The sequence below is a fragment of the Betta splendens genome, chromosome 22 (assembly GCF_900634795.4).
Source record: "Betta splendens chromosome 22, fBetSpl5.4, whole genome shotgun sequence".
NCBI lineage: Eukaryota > Metazoa > Chordata > Actinopteri > Anabantiformes > Osphronemidae > Betta > Betta splendens.
The window spans coordinates 4,927,871-4,948,673 of NC_040900.2; the positions used below are offsets into that span (position 1 = coordinate 4,927,871).

The 20,803-nt window shown below is 43.2% G+C and overlaps 1 protein-coding gene across 5 annotated transcripts in view; it reads right to left on the minus strand.

The window, feature by feature from the left end:
- Nucleotides 1-20,803, minus strand: part of qkia (QKI, KH domain containing, RNA binding a) — a 58,602-nt gene that overhangs the window by 19,760 nt on the left and 18,039 nt on the right. For all 5 annotated transcript variants that reach the window (XM_029139669.3, XM_029139672.3, XM_029139670.3 and 2 more), the window contains exons 2-4: nt 18,271-18,413; nt 9,819-9,935; nt 4,766-4,909 (exon numbers count right to left, since the gene is read on the minus strand). In XM_029139669.3, the coding sequence (XP_028995502.1) occupies nt 4,766-4,909; nt 9,819-9,935; nt 18,271-18,413 (404 nt within the window). The remainder of the gene's footprint in view (nt 1-4,765; nt 4,910-9,818; nt 9,936-18,270; nt 18,414-20,803) is intronic.

Below are 20,803 nucleotides of genomic sequence, written 5' to 3' on the forward strand. Positions count from 1 at the left end.
ATGATCCAATCCAACTCCATTATCGTGATGATGGTAATAACAGCCTACAAGAGAGGGACAGGGCCAGGTTGACTAAAGCCATCCATCCACCTACAAGTGCACGAATAAGAGTATACAGTAGAGTATAAAAGGCAATATTCAACATCTGCCCCAACTTCAGTTCTGCAGCTGTAGTGGAGGCCTTGTTATCTTCCAGGTGATAGACAAAGGTCTATGATAGTGATGGATGATGGAGCTGCACAACTGTTTGCCTCTCACGAACCAGTAACGCAATTGCTGTAAAACTTGCTGTTGCTGTTTTACATTAATTAGGTTATTGTAGGCACAGCACCTGTTGCGGAGTATTGCCTTCAGGGGCACTAAAATGATTTGAATCACGCATTATTAAAAGCATCACCCGAGCCAATAAATCGGGCTCAGTGAGAAATGCAAGCTTCTGTTCGCGGACATGGCTGAATAACATGCGTGACTGAGGATGCGAGAGGGGGGACGTAGATTAAAAGTAAATAAGAGGAGAATGGTAATGATAGGTAGGCCTAACAGAGAATAAACATCATTAATTGGAGAGGCACACATGGATGGATGCAGCCAGATGGTGTTTTGTACTCATTTGTCATACACTGCTGACAGAGAGCGAGGAAGAGAGTGAATGCTAGAAAAAAAAAAAAGCCAAGAAAAACGAAAAAGAGGTGTTTATTGATTGCTAAGTCATTTCACTGCTGCCTCGAACAAAGTACCACGCTCTAAAATCTAGCTCTGCTTGTTCTGCATCATCTTCTTTCTGCGCCTTTTCTGTCTGAGTGGCTCTGATGGTGCTGCCATTGTAACACTCTGCCAAGCCGGATGCATACTGGCGAGTACAGACAAAACACCCCACAGATTGCCAAACTTGGCTCTCATTGAAGTCCATCTGTCTGCCTTTTACAAAAAACAGTCTACTGTATGTTCCTCCACAAAGGTGGTCCGCGCAAGATTGAAATGGGGGAAAAGTAAGAGGTGGGGAGACATTCAGGCTAATGGGAGAAATAGACAGGAACAACAACACGAGGCCGGACGGGTTCGTCCAAAAGGGGAACTTTAGGTTGGCCCAGAAAGACCACACCGAGAAAAACCCAGTGAGCCAAACATGGCAACTGAAGGAAACTTCTCACTTTGCTTTACGCTGCCAAGGCATTTAGAAAAATGACAAGAATGAAAAGGGAAAAAAACTGGAGCAACAACACTGCCTCGTTTACATAATATGAACCAGAACTATATAAATGAAGACACAAATAGTACTCTAAAGCAGGGTAATAGAATGGCAGAGGGAACACAGAGGGGAATGGAGCATGAGGAATGAGCTGCAGGCAGGTAGCAGGACTGGATTCCCACCATGCTGCAAGTTGAGAGTGGTGCTCGAGGCCACTGGCCTGCTTGGGCTGTTACCATGCTCACTTTGTTCTCAGCAATGACAGTTTCATTCAGAGAGACATGCACTTGGCTCTTCAGGGCAGGGTGCCCCAGCACCAGCGAGCTTTTTCCTTTCTCTGTGCGGTTCTCCTTTCAAACCTAACCCTTTCTGCTCCTCAGAATGTGTGCGCATGCTGCAGTGTGCGTTTCAAGGCTAGCCGGCTACCCCTTCTAATGCCCTGTAGCTAGCTTGTGTCGGCACCTGACATCACTACACTGAAGCAGATTTAGATTTAGCACCGCAGCTGGCATGCTCCAAAGCTCCCTTTATCAACCCATCTCACATAGCGTAAACACTGAGAGCAGCCTCAGTTCCGGCTCAATCAAAAGGAGCATGTTGATGCTTAATTTTGCTTATTACTGTATATGAGAACATCTGACTCATGTTTGCTCAGTTTTCCCCTTCCAACATGTGCATGTTTACCTCATTTTACATGTGGTCACAATTTAATCTGATTGCTGCATTCTGCCAAGATTGTTCTCGCAGCAGTGATGACCCAGATGCATCACAACACAATTTTAAATCAGCTTGGCATATGCACAAGTCTGAGTTGGTCCCTCCTTAACAATCGGCCAACATTTGCTGTCTACGGGTGCTATGGGCGAGCCAGGGTTTATGCGGCTCTACAAATATCTCAATGGAGGTTACTTAAAGTGCAGTAGGGCTCTGCTGCTGGCTCAGTTTGAGGGCCTTAACCAGGGACTCAGCGGATGAGTGAAGCATTTTAGTCAGCTTCAATGAGTATGCATGTGGAAGCCTTTCTCTAGGCATGCCTATCTTTGTGTGTGTGTGTGTGTGTGTGTGTGTGTGTGTGTGTGTGTGTGTGTGTGTGTGTGTGTGTGTACACTAGAGCAGGATCAGTGCAATAAATCCACACTTGAAAGAGTAGCTCAATCAAGCTCTCCCACCCATCTCTCTCCCTTTCCGATGTCTCTCATCTTGCCGACGCTCACTTGCACCAAGTTCATAAGGAGTTGAAGAGTTCATGAGACTAGGGAGCAAAGGAGCTCTAATGAGGGCAAAGAGGAACAAATATGAAGCCTTCTTATCAGTGTCTTCTTTGTGTCAGTGTCTGATTAAGGAACTGACAGGCCATTATACAACTGTCAATATCGGATAATGTATTTACAACAGGAATAGTGTTATGTTTTGATAGTGTGCATCTAAAGTAGGATGCAAGTACCATTGTGAAATGACAAATATGTTACAACAATGTCTTTTTAGTTTAACCCAACTAATGTACACATTTTTTTAATGACGTCTTTTAATCCTGAGGGAGAATTTTTGAAAAGCGAATCTCTATTTAAAAGTCTTCACATCCAGGTTTGCAGACAAAGCAACCTTTTGATTATCACTGGCTTCCCTCCACTATGATGACAAATAAACCGTTTTTTATAAGAACATGAAAAGCATTTAATTCAGTGTCCTGTTTGATTTAATACAAGGTAATTTTACGCTGCAAAATGTGAAGATGCCTTTCATTAGAACACTGCGTACCCAGTGTGCCTGTACTTTAATCCAAATTAGTTTAGCATGATAAAGGGCATTACTGCCAGACTGTCCGACTGTCCACCCACTCATGACAAGAGTGGAGGCAATGACACAAAGAAAATATAGAGTGCTTGGAGATTCACTGTTGGATAATGCACCAGTGCAAGAGACCTACTAGACATTTATTGTGTCACACTAAATCTACACTAATTCTATTGACAGTCAAATTTGTCAAACCATAGAGCGGTTGTGGGCAGTTGTGGAAATGTTGGATCCCTCATGTAAGCCGAATGAAAGATTTGGATTCCCTACAGTATACTGAATATTGCTTATTTATGATAAATATAAAAATGTGTTCCAAATTTTATTCAAAAGCTAAAACTATTTTAATGGTAGATCTGATGGGTTGAGAACTTGATGGTAATGTGGCCTCTGGTGGACTGCAGCAAGTTTTACACAAACTACGGGTAGAGTGAAAGATTTCAGCAAAACTTTAGCAGATTACAAAAGCTCGGTTGTTTGATGGAAGAGAAGAGCAGAGCTTCTCCTTAACCCACTAAATGGCACAGGTACTGAATTACCAGACCATCTTTTATGTAGTTGTCAGGCAGTGAATGCGTAGAGATTTCTAGTGAAGAGAGGATGCTATTTTTGTGGCACTCCATTCAAATGAGCTTTAGTTGCCGAGAGCTGTCACTGACTTAAAAGGATGCCAAAAGGGGTTCTGTTGTGTCTAAACATGTGTGTTAACAGTGACTCATTCTGCATCACTACTTAGAACATTGTCGCTTCCAGAGATGGCTTCATCTTCAAGTCTGCATCGGCGGGCGCCTATTTGCATGCATGTGTGCATGTAGAAGTGTGTCAACAGCCTCCGTGTGTATATTCAGGCTGGGAATATCTGAACGCCCATACGCCTAGAAACAAAACAAGTGCCTAAAGAAGTGACAGGCAGGCTGAACAGAGACAAGCAATCCTTTAACAAGTGCTTTCCACATTGTCAGGCTGGGTCAAGGTCTTGCTGAGGCAGAGAGGAACTATCATACTTGACAGGAGATCCTAGCATGACTGCACCTCTTGTGTCAGATCATACATTCATAATCTGTACAGTTAGATTAGCTGCACAAAGAATTACACTTCAGGACCCAAGTTATAACTACATTGTAGTTATCTAATATTTCAGTGCAACTAAATGCTCTTTATTCATTTCAAGCAGGTTTTCAGATCACTTCTTCTTGTGTCTTGCGCAATCAGCTAAGCGACAATGTAATAAAAGGGACGCTGAATCATTTGTGTGACCTTGAACGTCTCACGTTGACTGGCCTCATTCCTGCACAACACCAAGCATTGGGCACCTGATGGCAAAACTGGGCTTTCAGCTGCCCTGCCCACATGATCGCCACGGTTCCCCACAAAAACACACATCACATGCCAGAAACTGCCAGCAGATATCACCAGTGGCACAGCGCATGAGGAAGCTGGGAAGGGGGAGAAGCGGAGATGAAATGTGGCAGTCACAGGAGGTGCGTGTGGCTTTGCTATGTTTTTCCACTCCACTGAGGGTACAGCCAACCTGCTCCCCTGGTCTATAGATGGAAGTAAACAGGATGCTAACAGTGGGATAGGGTGGTGTACCATATGCAGACCCATTATCCCGTTGTTTCAACCAAGTTTGTTATGCACTGAAAGCCTTCTGTTGGTTCTGCACCATAGTTTATCATTCGTGTGTCCTCCTCAGTACAAGTATGTGACCAGCGGATATCTAATTAGGAGATTGTGTGTGCCCTCTACATGCATGTTATGTGCTCTACTGCGTAGACTCACCGCAGGTACGAGGAGCTTCTTGACTTCCTCCACCGCTCTCTTCATCTTGATCTCGGCTCTGGCCTGCGTGTCTTCCACTGTGATCAGGACGTGAAGGTCTTCATTTAAGTGTTCCCAGTTCGGCTTGCCTCTATTCTGCTCCTCCTGGACAAAGAGGAAAGAAAAGCAAAAGAGGAAAAAAAAAAGATGTTGAATGAAAGTGACATTGTGCGTGTGCTGGAGGACCAGCGCAATGACACAGATTATCGGAAGAAACTGAGGCGAGGGGCAGGCATGTACAAAAGATGATGGACCCTGTGAAGAGAGGCAGAAGGACAGGAGAAGCTTTAGTCGGATATTTAGCTTTTATTTGAAAGGACGCCCTTTTTTAATAGCACTCAAAGATGACAGCTTGCCCTGCAGCAATTAATATGAGTAAGAAGTCATCAGAGAGGTGAGGATTTTAAAATATCAAATCAATAGAAAAGCAGTGATATATGAATATAGCGGCATGGGATTGTGTCTAATGATACACAAGTTAGTGCCTTCACCTCTAACGTGTATTTATGTAGACAATACTGTCCAAGAAACAATGTCTCTCTAGGGAAGTCATTTTTCTTCCTGAAAGGAGTTTAGAGGGTGCCAAATGGTTGAACTATTGGTTCCTGAAGTCAAAATGGGCTGTATTTAAAAACAGGCGTCCCTGCTTGCTAGCCTTTCAACACACTTAAATAGGAAGCTGTTTCAAATCTGTATTGCGGTGTATAGCGCTTACATTTTTTCCCTCGCCTGCCTGAAAAGTACACTCTCACCTGACTCATGAAAAGGTAAAATTGGATATGCGTGTACAAGTATAAAGTGGCCTCACATTTACGCGCATATTTTTAATATGCGTCTTCCATTTAGCTACTTTCCTCTCTCTTCCAGTCGCCCCGCTGACAGCAAATGCAGTGAGCAGACACACGGAGCTCTAAAAAGCTTTTGAGGCTGTATCGTATGTCAATGTACAACCATGAAAGTCAGTGGTTTGAAAGCAGACTACTTCCCCTTGAGGTGAGGAGTTGAGATCTAGGTGAAAAAGAAAGCCTCAGATTCTTTGATGTGTGATGCCATATTACAACATCAAAACAGGATCATAACATTGCACTTTTTAATGTCTGTCTACGTTTATCAGAACAATATTGCAATGATAAAATGGTTTCAACTCAAAAATATTTCACATGGACATTATTTATTTTTTATTTTTTTAAAGGCCGGAGTCGGCTCTCCACCTGCTCATAGTTGAAGGTTTCTACAGACTATTGAACAGTGTGTTACTAACCAGCCTAAATACAAACCCTCACAACTTCAGATTACTTCTGATATTGGAGTAGCGAGACGCTGAGGGGGCCAAATCATGAACAACGCATTGAGAGACTCTGCAGGAGTCACATGTGATTTCAATACGCTCAATCAGAAACACAAAGTGAGAGGGAGCTCACGCACATGCACGCACGCACACAGCTTAAAACTTGAGCTAAGTGCCACCCACCTATTTTCTACTCCACAGAGAGCTGTTGCCATGGCACTGCTCTTTACAACACACACACACACACACACACACACACACACACACACACACACACACACACACACACACACACACACACACACACACACACACACACACACACACACACACACACACACACACACACACACACACACACACACACACACACACACGTTCAATATTCTACTCTCGTTTTCCCCTTATCCACACAGGAGGGAGGGCCTGGTTTCGGCAGTCAGGCCATTATTTTACCATGACTGTTTGCTTATGGCCTATTAGGGAACATGGGGACTGGAAGGTGACTCAGCGTTTTCTTGAGGGGACACAGCCAGGCCACAAGGGCTACCTCTGCATGACACACGCGGTAGTCATATAAATGCATATATAGTAACAGATCATTGCTGCCAAGTTGGATCCAGCAGGATTACTCAATGCGTGTGCATGTGTGTGTGCGCGCACTTTGGCGGACTCTGACTTTGTTAGTAGAAGAGAGTGAGAACAGAAAGACATCTATGCACGCCTCACACCAGCATGGGTGCCTGTGAACAAGGTCACCGTGTGCCCTCTGAGAGAAAGTGACAGCATGACAAAAAGGGGGGGAGGCATAGTCGGAGGGTGAGAATAGAGAGGGCAGGTGAGGCAAGTGCTAAAGGCAATACTGGGAAGGACTTTGGTATGTGGTCTCTGTGACAGCATTTGATGCCGGTCGGCCTGGACATTCCCTCCAGAGGGAAAACATGTGGCGTGAATACCTGCCACGGACACTGGATCTAAAAACAACACCTGAGAATAGGATGAAGTACTTACTCAGGCCATTACAGTGTGTTGCCCCGCTGTAATTGTCTGTACGACACCTGTTTGCCCGCTGGCTTCCACTCCCCTCAGCTAGAGCCCAGCACACACCAAGGCCCCAACTCTCAACACGGATTAACACCACGTGCAAAAGTCTCTCCATTCTGGTAGTTCCTTCCCACATTTTGTGCTGATGCTGTTGGTACATTTGCCAGCGGTTTCAGGTTAAGCTACAGGTACAGCACAGAAAGCAAGACCACTATTCTTTAACTAGTAAGCTGATAGATATATACTAACAATAACATTGTTGACTTACAGCTAAAATCTAAACATTTTTGCATTCATTCAAACACTGGGTAATAAAGCTTCTGTAGCTTCTCAATAGTAGAAGACGGTGCTAATCATAATTATTACATTTAGACCTGCTTGTGAAGTACATTTCTTCCTAACCTGCTTCTTTCCTCCTTATATTCTACGTGATTTGCTGTTCTTCCTTTGCCATTGTTCTTTATTTTATTCGGTTTCTCTCCCTCAGTCTCCGCTCGACTCTCTCCCACTGTGTAGCTCCAGTGAGCCGGCTCCCCGTCAGGCAGAGAGGCCCAGGAGGGAGCAACGAGCTGAATTATTGAGAGCATAAAAACGCTGCCGCTAATGGATCCTGAATAAACACACTGGCTAAGCTGCTGCCGCGGCTCCCTCTGCTGCCATAGGGCATCAAGCTGGAAATACTGAGGTTGAGGATACAGCGACTAGGGGCTAACGTTGTGGCTTTGTCTGAGGCTGAGCCATTCAACAGCATCAGGGGAACTGAACGGGGCCGGATAATGATTCTTGTGATTTATTTGATGGTGAAGCCAGTAATAGGTATAAAAAATTGCAGACCAATGGATGTTCTTTCCCTCTATTTCCTCACCAGGACACATTGCTGTACATGCATCTAAACTAAACACTACACTGATAATGAAATACAAAAAAATAACTACAACTAATAACAAATCAGGTTGATGTCAGGATTTATGTTGGACGATAAATATCTGCTGCCTACACAGAGCAATTCAAGCCCACATGCAACTGAAAACTTAGTGTATATATAAAGAAAATTATCCGGCCGCACCAGTGAGAGTGACTCATCAGGATGCATTTTATTAGTACTTAAAGAAAGCACAGAGTGAGATCATCATCGTACCGAAAATACAGTTATGCTGGAGCCTCTCCTTGGTTTCCCATGTGACCGGGGGCATAGCTCAGCTCTTCTAGACAGCAGACGGGTAGGAGAACACCCTGGTAATACTGAACTCACCACTGTATGTGTAATTAGGAGTTTTATTAACAGGAACAATTTGCAGACTCAATAATGTCATTCTGATGTGTCTGATTACAACTATTTTTATTATATTTAAATATTTTTTCTCTTGCTGTTGTACTCAACATAGGTATTTCCGCACATTAAGCATGCGTTATATATTTAATTAATTATTCACTAAACAGGAACAACCCACAAGAACTACAGCACAGTAACAGCTTATATTAACATCCCTGTTCTTAAAGATCAGTATTAACCATTGAAACACCTAAAACCCCTGAAAGACCTGTCACAAGACAATCTGGAACATATCAATAGGTCTTAGTAAAACATTCTGAAGGTAATTATAGAGACAGAGGGAAGACAAACTTCTAAAACGTGTGCGGTTTTAGCATGTTTGAACAAGTGCATGCATTTCGCTACTTCGGCGTGTAACTCCAAGGGAAGAACCAAAGCAGAGTGTCTTCATCTTGCTCTGTGATAATGAACCTTCTCCGGGGGAGATGAGAAGAGACAGGAATTAAAATACTAATGGGAGGACTGGTAAGGAGGGAAGAAAACACAGACCCTGCAGCGAAGTGGAGCTTCCAAAATTACAAGTCAGCAGAAAATCTGTTTACATCAATATGTAGGAACCCTCTTTTCTCACTGCGTGAGTGTGTGTAGACATGGTGATTTCCATACGGAGAGGAATAAAACATAACTTCTGACTGGGAAATATATTGTAATATAGCACCCCTGCCTGGTATACTAGAGCAAGTGGGACGTTTGTACAAAGGGAAAACAGTAATGTCAGAAATAGTCAAACTTTAGATATTAATTGTTCAATGATCTACTGAAGCCAACCTGTAATTTGTATATAAAATTATGCATAGGCTAAAAAGCAGCTACAGGTGACAGAGTCAAAGTTTGGCCGTTGGTTTCAGATGCTGGACCAGAGACCAGACTCTCTGCAAATGCAGTAAGTCAACAAAGTTTTTCGCATAAATTGCTCAGCTGTGTCATAGGATAATAACATTAACCTTTTATGTCCCCAACTACAGCTCAGTCGGTCCAGAAATAGAGGCTGCCCTTGGCCTTGGCTGTCTCCTTTACTACTGCCTCCTGTACTTTCCACTGCGCAGCATTTTGCAAACAGCCCTATCAGATATCAGAATACAGACACCGAGCATGGGCTGAGCTTGCATCTGTGCCATGTTCCTACAGGGCTATCGGGATGTTTGTGTGCAACAGCAATCCCAGCAACTTTCTCATTGTTGTGTAATATTTCAAGAGAGATGAAGGATCCTTTCGCAGACAAAAATGAGGTGACTTTTAATGAGAGCTGCTTTTGTAAAACAAATGCCGGCCTTTTATTAAACTTGTGAGTGGAAGCGGGAAACATTATTATCAAGGGATACAACACACTGCCACGCTAATGAGCTTACCTTTTTCTTGTCTCTCATGGAGCTCTTTCCTCGCACCATGATTTTGCATCCCGTCTCTGCCTCCAACTGTTTGGCTGTGAGTCCCCGAGGGCCGAGGATTCTCCCCACAAAGTTATACTGCAGAGACAAAAATGAATCAGGGACAATGAGAAATTATGAAAATCAGATTTCCTTTACTTTAGGGGAACACAACATTAAATCAGACCACAGTGAGTCAATGTTATGTGTTATACAAATGTGTCAATAAAAAGGACTGCTTTCATATTGTCTATTTCCTTTTTGAAATTGGACGGTGCATAAACATGCAGGCATAGACTGCATTATTACATAGACACAGCTTTCCTGTAGCAGAACATTAGCTTTTCTGCATGTTGCACATCTGCTGTGCACGTCAGCTTCCGCCTTTCTACCACAAATACGGCTGGGTCCAATCCCGTCATAACCACTTCTCTATGGCGCATTTCACAGATGACCTGCAACTTCGCTCAACTGGCTACATAATTTTATTTTCTCCACACTGGTTTTTGCTTGTCCTTACTTGATCATTCACACTTGACGCTAAATCACTCCAGGAAGCGAAAATTGAAAATGATCCACTGAGAATTAGTCTGGGTGGGAATGCTGGAGAGGAAACAAGGGAAAATGGAGTTGAGAGGGTGCTGAAAGAGGGAGGTGGGCTGCGAGGTGAGGCACTGTTCCTGACACTATTTTCTTATCAAGGCTCCTTTTCACTCGTGAGTGGCTTTGGAGCTTTGTACTAAAAGGAAACGTATTTACCAACGTAATCCTCCCCACTTGAAACTGGCTTCCAACGGGATAAAGGGAAAATGTGTTGAAATAATCCAACACAATTTCTAGCCAAAATAAAAACAGAAGGGAAAGGAGGAGAGCTGGGGTGAGGGGGAGCACAGCGATGCATAAACAGGTAAACAAATCACCTGTGTTTAAACAGAGCACAAAGCAGCTGGTAGAGAAATCTGACACTATTAAAATGGTATATTTATACTCAAGCAACATTTGCAGCCTAAAATATTCAACGCTTCCTGACGTGGTGGAAAGCTCGTCTTGAAAATGAGCAGATAAACAGTTCATTTCTTCAGGTGTTACAATGAAGCAGAGTGCATTCAATTGTTAAATGCAGTCACGTCTGCTTATGCACTTCACTGCATCAATGCCTCTGCAAAATCCAAAAGGCCATCAGAGTAGTCATGTTTAATTACACAGGGATTACAAATTTCATGTGATGTTTGTATATAACTGCTAAATAATATAAACAAACAGTGGTGAGCGGTCAGAAACTCCAGGCTGTGGGGTTTTTTGGAGTTTGACTGCATCTGCAGTCCGTGTCTGGCAGGAATAACCAACCCAGTGGCTGAGGTGCTCGAGTCCCTGCGGATGATCATAGCATGAGGCTTCACATGCTGGTGATGGACTGGAAGGGATTCAATAAGCACATCTAGAACTGGACTTAAAATGTGGACTATCCCCAAAGTGTAACAGGATACAGCGGTTACAATATCTTTCATCAGAGCAAAGCCCTACTGATTTGCACAGCACAAGTATATTAAACACATAGAAGATATATTGCAGGGCAAGCTCTAAATGTCAAGACAACCAGCCCAGTGTAGAAACCAACAGATTCCCAATCTGAGATGGTCAGCGGTAGAAAATCCCAAAATAATAAAGAAAGATTAATATTTTATCCTCTGCCCTTCTCGCACTTTGTTGCTAATTCCACTCTTCTCTGACGGAGCAAGGTGTTCTCTGCAGGCATGACTATGTTGATAACAATTGCACTTGACAGTGAACAGGCATCTGATGGGGGACGGCTCAGAGAAGGAGAGAGAGAGAAGGTTAGAGGAAAACGTAAAAGCAGAGGAAAACGTCCCGTTTTCCCAGTACTGGAACAGTTACGATGAGCAAGTGGAGCCACGTATGCCGCCCATCCTTATGATTCTCCAAGGTAACCCACATGAGAGGCCGCCTCGGGATGGAGCACACAGTTATGTGTGTTTGTGAGAGAGTTTGTGGGTGGAGGCTGGTTTCCTAGTGTCAGACGTGTTTTTAATGAAGTCACACAGTGTGTTGGGGAGTATCACATAGCAGATGTTGTGTCTGGCCAACGTTCATTCATAGGAATTACTTCAAAAAAAAACCTTAATTAATAGCATACACAAAACCACTTTTAATGTTAACCATGAATGGGGAGCAGAAAACACAAATAAAAATGAATCCAAATCATCCCAGTATCGTAGCTACAGTGGACGACACTCCGTTTTCCTGGCTTTCCATTCTGCACTGAGAGTTTGACATTCTTCTCATGGATGTTGATATGCTGTTAGAAAAGGCGACCTCCATTTTAAGCCACTGGAATGTAGAGACAATGGAGAGCCAAGCGGGTGAGTTATCAGAGGGGTGCAGGGCCATTGAGCCTGCCAGGAACTCCACTCAGCAAAGCCAGAGGAATAGGACGGATACCGTGCCCTTACTGCCAGATACACTATCCTCTCTTCACCTCCTCTTCCTAAACTCTCTTCCCTCCTCCGCGCCTACTAAAAAAAGCGTGTTTTTATCCTCTATATTCCTGCTGTTACATCAACTCCACTGGCTACCCAGACTGAAGGCTCCTAAAAAAAACAAAAGCATGTCTGGGAAGCAGCACAGCTTCTTGGCTTGCTTTTCAAAGCTTTGCACCCTCCAGGAAGCCACAGAGCACTGTAGCAAGGAAATTCTATCAAATATCTAATATAATAACATTTATAACCTATCAAAGTAATAATCGACACAAATTCAAAATAAGGCCAAAGGTTGTTTCCTCGTTGCATCCAACTATAACAGAAATGTTCCAGTGTATGAATGTTTACCAAGTGTCAACGTCTCTCAAAGCAGAACACTTCTATAAACGCAGGTTTCGTTTCTGTTGGAAACTCCCAGCGGTGTTTTTTTTCCTCCCATTTCTTTGCTACACTCCCATTTCCTCCCCTCGCTTACAGCATTAGTAGATTGGAGGCAGTGGGACCTTTTGGTGGACAAACTCCCCTCCCTCGCGCTTCGGTTTCATTTAGCGTCATTTTATCTTTGTTTTCCCAAAGTTTGGAGGCAAACACGCAAACAAGAAATGCACAGCATGTATAAACATGGTCCGTGTGCAAACACAGGAAGACAGACCGACACACGCGCGCTTACACGTACACACAAAGCCCCCTTCAGGACAAGAGCTTACATTGACATTAAAGGGCCTTTGTTTAGCCCCAGTTATCGCTATTCCACAGGCGGGTTATGTTGTGAGCATATCTACGTCCATGTGTTTAGAAGCGTAAGTGTGTACGAAACCACAATACATGGAGTGAACTATTGCAGACACCCTCGGCACCCAGAGCTGATTGTCACGCGTTTGTGTACGCGCAACATTGTGGTTTGCGTCTTTTTCCCTTTTTTTTTTTTTTGGTGAACAACTGAGAAACAACAGCATTCTACCAACAATGCTCAGAGAGGCAGAACAATTGTGCTTTTGATGGTGTTTGTTTGCGGTGCTGGAGAGAGAGGAAATGAGATCATGCTGAGGGCTCTGGCTGGGTGCGAGCGGGGCTTATCGAGGAGCAGGGCCAGGCCGGGAGGAGAATACCAATCACTTATTAACCAGTCTTGCTGTGCTTATGGAAATGAGGAACAGTTCATCCAGTGCAATGTATCAAAGAAAGGTGGAATGTGTGGTTACACCAGTCACCGCCATCTCTCCCCTGCTTTCAGTCTCTTCCCAGTTCACTCCTCCACTCTCTGAATTCTAGCATGTACTATTGTGAAACCAACATGACTAACCATTTATCACACTAAAACCACCCTTTTGCTTCTACCTAGGATTGGTTGGCTGCAGCCCCGTTTTATCCGGCCGTAGCTTGTGGAAACAGAGCTGCTTTGCTCCTCCTTTGTCCAAAAGGAGCTCGCCTCCCCCTCCTGCACATCTGTAATCTGTCCAGAGTCCACAGGTCTGTTTGTTTTAGCAGCTACTCAAACCCCCCCTAGGTTACCAGCCAACCAGCTACCTCTTGTCTAGTTTACCTTTGGACAAGTGTTCCATCATTCAATTAATCCACCTTACTTGTGTTCACTTTCGGGGCTGAGCCTAACAGAGCGTCATACACACATGAGCTCCACGTACCCTTCCATAGCAATAAAAAAGATGGACAGGATGTAAGGAATATAAAGCTGAGGAGCAGACTTCTGGATAACCTACAGCAGTTTTGCATGGCTGATCTAGAGGAGGGACACAAGAGGTGAGGTTTGGGAGATGGAGTGAAAATTAGGCTTAGATTCCAATGGTGACATTTTCGCCTCAAAGCCCTATAGACTTCAAAGCTCTCCATTCAGCACATCCAGCATTTAGCGCCTAATCCGAGGCTCCTTTGATAATTCTGTTTGGGTTTATTTTGGGGTTGCAGGCAGGGTGGAAATACAGAGTAGCGAAGACGAAGTGATGGAAAGCGTAAAGATTGATGTCTGCTAGAAGTTGGGAAGATGTGAGTGAAAGACACACGGAGCAAAGTTGGTGAACTTTTAGATAAGGCAACAGTGGAAAAGGAAAATAATGACTAGGAATAGGACGTTATTGGGAGTGAAATAGCAGTCTCTCCATTGCTGCACGTTTTTCATCATAAATCAACAGGAGGCTGCACTCTGACTGGTTGGCCATTAGCTTGTAGACTTATACCTTTATAAAATAACAGATTGTTACTATTATTCAGGTAGAACAGTGATGCTAGGCTACCTGCTGCCTCCTTATTTTATCTGTACACAGTACAAAAACTTTAAAGCTGCAATAGAAAATAAAGCAGGCAGCAATAAATCGTGTTTTACAGTAACTGGTATCACAGAATGATGATTGGAACTACTAGTAAGTGCTGTGTATAGTACTGTGGTCACTTGTCGTGTTAACTGACTACAACTCTGTTTAATTACCCTCCTCATCAACTACAAAACCATCCCATCATCAAATTATCTTCATCATGCATGCCTGACTAGTTACAGATATCAAAATCCCCCACTCTGCTGCTATATCCGTGGGGTTAGGTGAGATGTGGGGTGGTACATTTCCAGGATTGGTAATGACTTAAGGGGGGGTCAGGAGGATATCAGGAGCTGGCACGATAAGTGATGACACCCTCATGGGAACAAGCTTAATGACTTTCCTTTTGCAGAGAATTTTACTGCAGTGCCAACAGAGACATTTAGGACTTTCTTACTCCTTAAACCACCCGAGAGTCCTGAGCATGATCTACATATCCTAAAAAAATGTGCATTCTGCACTTCAAAATGAGCGAATTTAAGTTAACATTTACGATAACTAAATATCTGCCTAAAAGTTTCAATAAAATAATAAATAACTTTTAGAGAAAACCTAATATTCATCAACCATGTTTCTTGTTATTTCCAAGGTTCAAATGAATTCATTGGTACTTTAATCATGGACCAATATAAAAAAAGGACTGGATATTTACTTTGGAAACAAGTGGTAGAAGAGAGGTAACTAATGGGTTTGGAGAGTGTAGATTTTAAAAAAGGATCCCATTAGAGGTACAGAACTGTCCTAACACCCAATGCCACAGTAACACTAAGAGAAAAGCTGTATTGTATGTGTGATCAGCCTCTACTCTGACCTCTCTATGGTGGCATGAAGACTTCAGTCAGACCTGTCTAACAGCTTACGAGTAACTGAGGGTTCTGTTTCACAGAGTCAGCACGGCAAGGGTTGTGTCTGTGTGTGCATGTTTTCACTTCTAGGGATGTCTCACTGCTTAGTGACCTGCCTACAACCCACCTGCACATTAAACAGTTGGCAAATACGAATACATAGGAATTAAGACGGAGCCACACTTAAAAGACATGTCACACATCCTATCAGATGCCTGAAGGTCAACGGAAATGACATGCTGAGCTGTCAGTCAGCTGCCTATCAATGTGTGTGTGAGCGTGTGCTCAGGAGAAAAGCGGAGCCACAGATAACTTCAACCTTCAATTAAATGCTATCAGATACCCTGCGACTCAGCTGTCAGTCAAGATGCAGTCACCGCGGTGACGCTTCACGGCTCTCTGCACCACTGATATTAGGAAATGGCTGACTTTAGAGAATGGTAGACAGACACAAGCAGTTCTACATGCAAACACATACAGGCAGATGTGGGACAAAAGGCAAAAGCCCACGGGCCTGGAGAGGGACAAAGTTTAGACAGTTAAAGTAGAAACTTTCTGCCAATGCGGTGGAATGGGGGACTGGACTGACAGAAAAAGCCACAATCGAGCAAGTGTGACCCCATCCTGTGGATATGGTGGCTGGAAAGTGATGTCTTATTTCTTTTTTTTTTTTTTTTCCAATAAAAATGAAAAGTGAGAAGCAAGCCAGTGGAGAGCAGGTGTCCCGAAAAGAAAAGATAAATGCAGTAAGAAGGAGAGCACTGCGGAGTGCATGAACACTGACAGAGTGAGTTGATGCCAGGAAAAAAGAGACAGATTAAACGGGAGACACGGAAATTGCATCAGCCAGAGACCAAGACAGACGTAGAAACACATGACTTTTAAATGAGAGGAATATGGGAAATCAGTTAGAAATGGGAGGAGGAAAATATTCCCCAGTCTAATAAAGCACTATACTCTCCTGTTAGTTGTGGGCAGAATGGGACAGAAAGTTACATTTTCCTTAATTATATTTTCCTTCCTTTCTTTTAAACACCAGATATTACATCATCTTACTGAAAACAATTTAATTCAAATTGTTCTAAAGATGCAGTATCTCACTCCATGTATAACAAAAGAGTCCTCAAAAGAAAACAAGCTCAACACACAGTAATACTACCCACCGTTGTGTGCCTTTCTAATAAAAACCTTTAAAATATCTCTCTTTTCTGCCCAAACTACTGTAGTGGGTAGTAACAGCGGTAGCAAACACAGAATAAGGAGTAAGTAAAACGATTGGCTGTAGAACTAATAGCATGCTACACTGCAAACACCAGCCATTAACCAGTTGAACAGATTTCACACAACCTGGCTCTAAACAGGTAGATTGACTAAGGAATAATTCCTTTTATACCTGCTGCCGATTTCCCCTGGTTCCAATCATCACATCTATATATAACAAAGATTTGTGTCTTTTTCCTCCGTTCCTGCAGACTGAACGCCCACACACACTGCAAATGCTGTGTACAGGAAGGTTCAGATGGCATGTGTGCCTTTTTTTTTAATCACCGTGTGTATACGTTTCTGGCGAAGGGCATCGGCGAGTCATCTCCGCCACCAGGGGGAGGCCTAATTAATTTAGTAGCATCTCTGGCAGCTCGTAAACACAACAGTGAGTTGCGGCCCAGTTCTGTGCAAAGCAGCACAGCACAGGGAACAAAGGGTCATTCGAGGGTGCCACACTTTTAATAGTCTTTCCATCAACAGGTGGCAACCACTGCACCGCACGCCTTTTCATTCAGCATATTACAGCCTCGGTTTATAAACCTTTAAAAATGGTCACCGATTTCTGTACCAATAATGTGAATGAAGCTCATCCTAAATTATGTATCATTAAATTACATCAGACTTGCTTACAATAAAATAATTAACTGCTATAATAAACACATTTTGTTGACATTTTGTAAAGCAATTAGCAATAATGGCTTATTAGGTAAGAGCCCATGGAGCTGACGTGGCAGCACAAGAGATGAAGCATGAAAGGCTGATGTGGTTGGTTAATTTTGCTTGCGCTCCCAGGCTGGGGCTGGTTTACGGGTCAGCTGGAGCTAAGCTGGTCGCAGCCTATCCCTGGTGCCCTTTATCAATTATGTCAAGGGGAAAATGCCGTCCACGCCTGGATGGGCCTTGTCCTGCTCTACGGTGTCCTCATCCTTCGTCACCTCCCTCTATTTATTTCCTCACTGTCAGCTACTGGGATTACGAAGGGGAATGTTGCTCTCCAAGACGTGACAACCAGCCATGTGTGTGCACAGGTTTGCCATGAATGTAGCAAACTGGCCAACACACACACACAAAGACACACACACACGCACATACCATTCTAAACTCTGAAGTCAGCAAGATAGCTGTGTGTGTGTGTGTGTGTGTTTGTTTCCATTTGCGAAAACCTATCCACAGCATCTCTGCGACCAAAGCGAATGTTAAGTTGAAATTTCCATCTCAGTGAATGGATCTGGCAAGAATAGGATGACATTTCTCCCCAACTGGTGTCCTTGTTCCCTGATGTTTGCAGACTGTTAAGGCAGAGGGGGAGGCTACACCACGCTGCTACCATCAATTCGAATGTGACCTTATTTGTTGCATTTGTAAGTTGCACACAATCGTAAACACCTGATAAATAAAATATAGGTTTGAGATGTGCACATCCCTGAATTCTGTTCTTATCAACATTTCACACAGCATCACTAATTTTGATTCAGAGCTGTAGAAGCTGGCTACTTACGTCGGGATACTCTTTGACAGGCACAAACAGTTTTTCCTGCAGATGAACGATGGGTCCGATTGGCTCAGGCAGCTCCAATGGATGCCTGTCCACAAGGCCATTCACTGTGTCACTGTACATGTCTTTGCGAACTCTGTTGATTTCTGAAACACAAAAATATGCACACTCTTGTAAGTAACCAAGTAACAACAGTGTGGCTGCACCTTTATTATTTTGTATTTGGCATACTGGTGAGATTGATTTTGACTTCTGCGTAAAGGCATATAACTGTGTTGCTAAAGGAATGATAACCAAGATTTAGTAGAGTCATGAAATAGGATTGTTTAAACACAGCAGAAAATGTTAAAATTTAAAATAAAAAAAAGAACAAACAAACATTTAGTAAGTATTAATTTTGAAATCATTTGTTAAAATATACAGATGAGATTGTGTAGAGTAAAAGTTGTGGTGACAAGTTTAAACCAAGATCGCTCGGGCTCTAAGCAATGACACAAGTTTAAGCGATGCAATACACAATGGAAAAGATTAAAAATGAAAACTATAAGAGCCATTACAAACCCGAACGCATGATTTCTAATTAATGTCTGGAGACTTGTTTAGAGTTTAAATGGTGTCTGTATCCTGAAGCACACTGAAGTTATTCAAGCTGAAAGGGGACAAGGTAAAAACAGTCTCTCTATTCATTTCAAGGAAAAAAAAGAAGCTTGTGAAAAATATTAAAAAAAAGTTGAATGAAAGCACAAAAAAGCTGCACATTTTAATACTGGTTTCGGTAGCTGAAAATGTGCTGGATTAGTTACATGCCAATAAAAAACAGAAGAAGATTTAGATAACAATAATGTGGATGCTGTTCACGGTGATAAATGACAGCTGAGGTGGACACTTCACAATACCTGCAGAAAAAAAAGCTATTTTCAAGAAGCAACTGCACAGACTAAAAACTGTGGATGTGTGCATTTTATATAGCAGACACAAAAGACAAGCTCGTATTACTGTAGGGTTAAGTCTCCTCTTTCTGCCCGATATTCCTCAATGGCAGCCGCCTATTAGAGCAGCCTATGCAAGCATCTGGGCAGGTGGCGAGGTGAGACGCAGGGATTCACTAAGGCTCAGGTATACGCCTTTAGATCTGATCCCTCTGTCAGATAAAACTAATGGACCTTTTTCACACACACACACTTCCAATAGAGACTTCACCTACAACCCCACTGGCACTGTATTCACAGATACTCACATACCAGAGGACGGCTGTGTGTGTGTGTGTGTGTGTGTGTGTGTGTGTGTGTGTGTGTGTGTGTGTGTGTGTGTGTGTGTGTGTGTGTGTGTGTGTGTGTGTGTGTGTGTAGGTTAAAAAAATGCATCCATTCCCCTGACCTGGACACAACACTAAACAGAAAAGGTAGTAAAGGAGGACAAATGTTGGTATCAACATATACATCCTTTTAAATTCAAGTGTAAACAGCTGAAACAAGTATTGGGTCTGCTGAGGTCTTGAGGAAAGAATGTGTGAGGTGCAGTGGGGCTGGGTGGTGGGTACTATTTCCATCTCCTAGGGCAGCGGGGAGCTCTATATTAAACTCTAGTTGGGAAACCTGATACTCAACTATAGATGCCTTTAGTAAAGCACGTCTAACCTCTGGGCCTCACACTTCCATTAAATCAAAATGGGAAAGTCAGCCACACTTTGAGGTTTGTATCTTTGTTTAAGGTTTGAATATTTTTTTTGCAAATGACAAATAAGACATTTAAAACTGAGCATGAAATTAGCTAAGGAATCTGTTTGTGGAGCTGACAAAGGGGTTTTCTCTGGATACCACCAATAACAGACTGCAAAATGTGTGATTGATGGGCCAACGGACACTGACAAGCATAAACACGAACATCTGGCCAGCAGCTGTATGAACAACACCTGCAGGACACATTACAACAAGCCGGGAGATTCGGCCTGGAGCGACTCCTTCCTAAATTACATGACTTCACCACTCCAAGGCCCAGTGATATTCCCAGTCCACAGCACAAGATGAATTCATCCTTTAGGTATCTTGCCCAAAGGAGCGATTGTATCAGTCCTACCAACACCAGCGGTGTCAGCACACATTCAGGCTTTTTTTGACGAGGGGCTGGGCAGTGACTCATCATTTAGGGAGGAGGTCTGTCTTGTTGCTCTGAGTACTGGGAAACCTGGAAAGCCCACAACAGATCATTTCGTACTAATTCAGGAGACTGGATTTTACCTACATGGTCCCGAGCTCAAGATCAGTAAATGCTGCTGCTTATGAAATCTAAACACGTACTTCCTGTTTACTGTAAACGTTAGTGCCTTTTTCTCTTTAAAGGCAACATTATTTGACACAGATGAGCAGTGTAACACAACTCTGCCGGTCTACGCCTAAGTGTAGCAGTCATGAATGGTAAGTGAAGTGGAGTCATCGTTCCACAGCGTTCACATGCAACAACGCCACCCTACAACCAATGCAGCACCCTTCGTCCCTCTCTTCCAATCCCTCTTGCTGAAATGCCACATTAACATAAG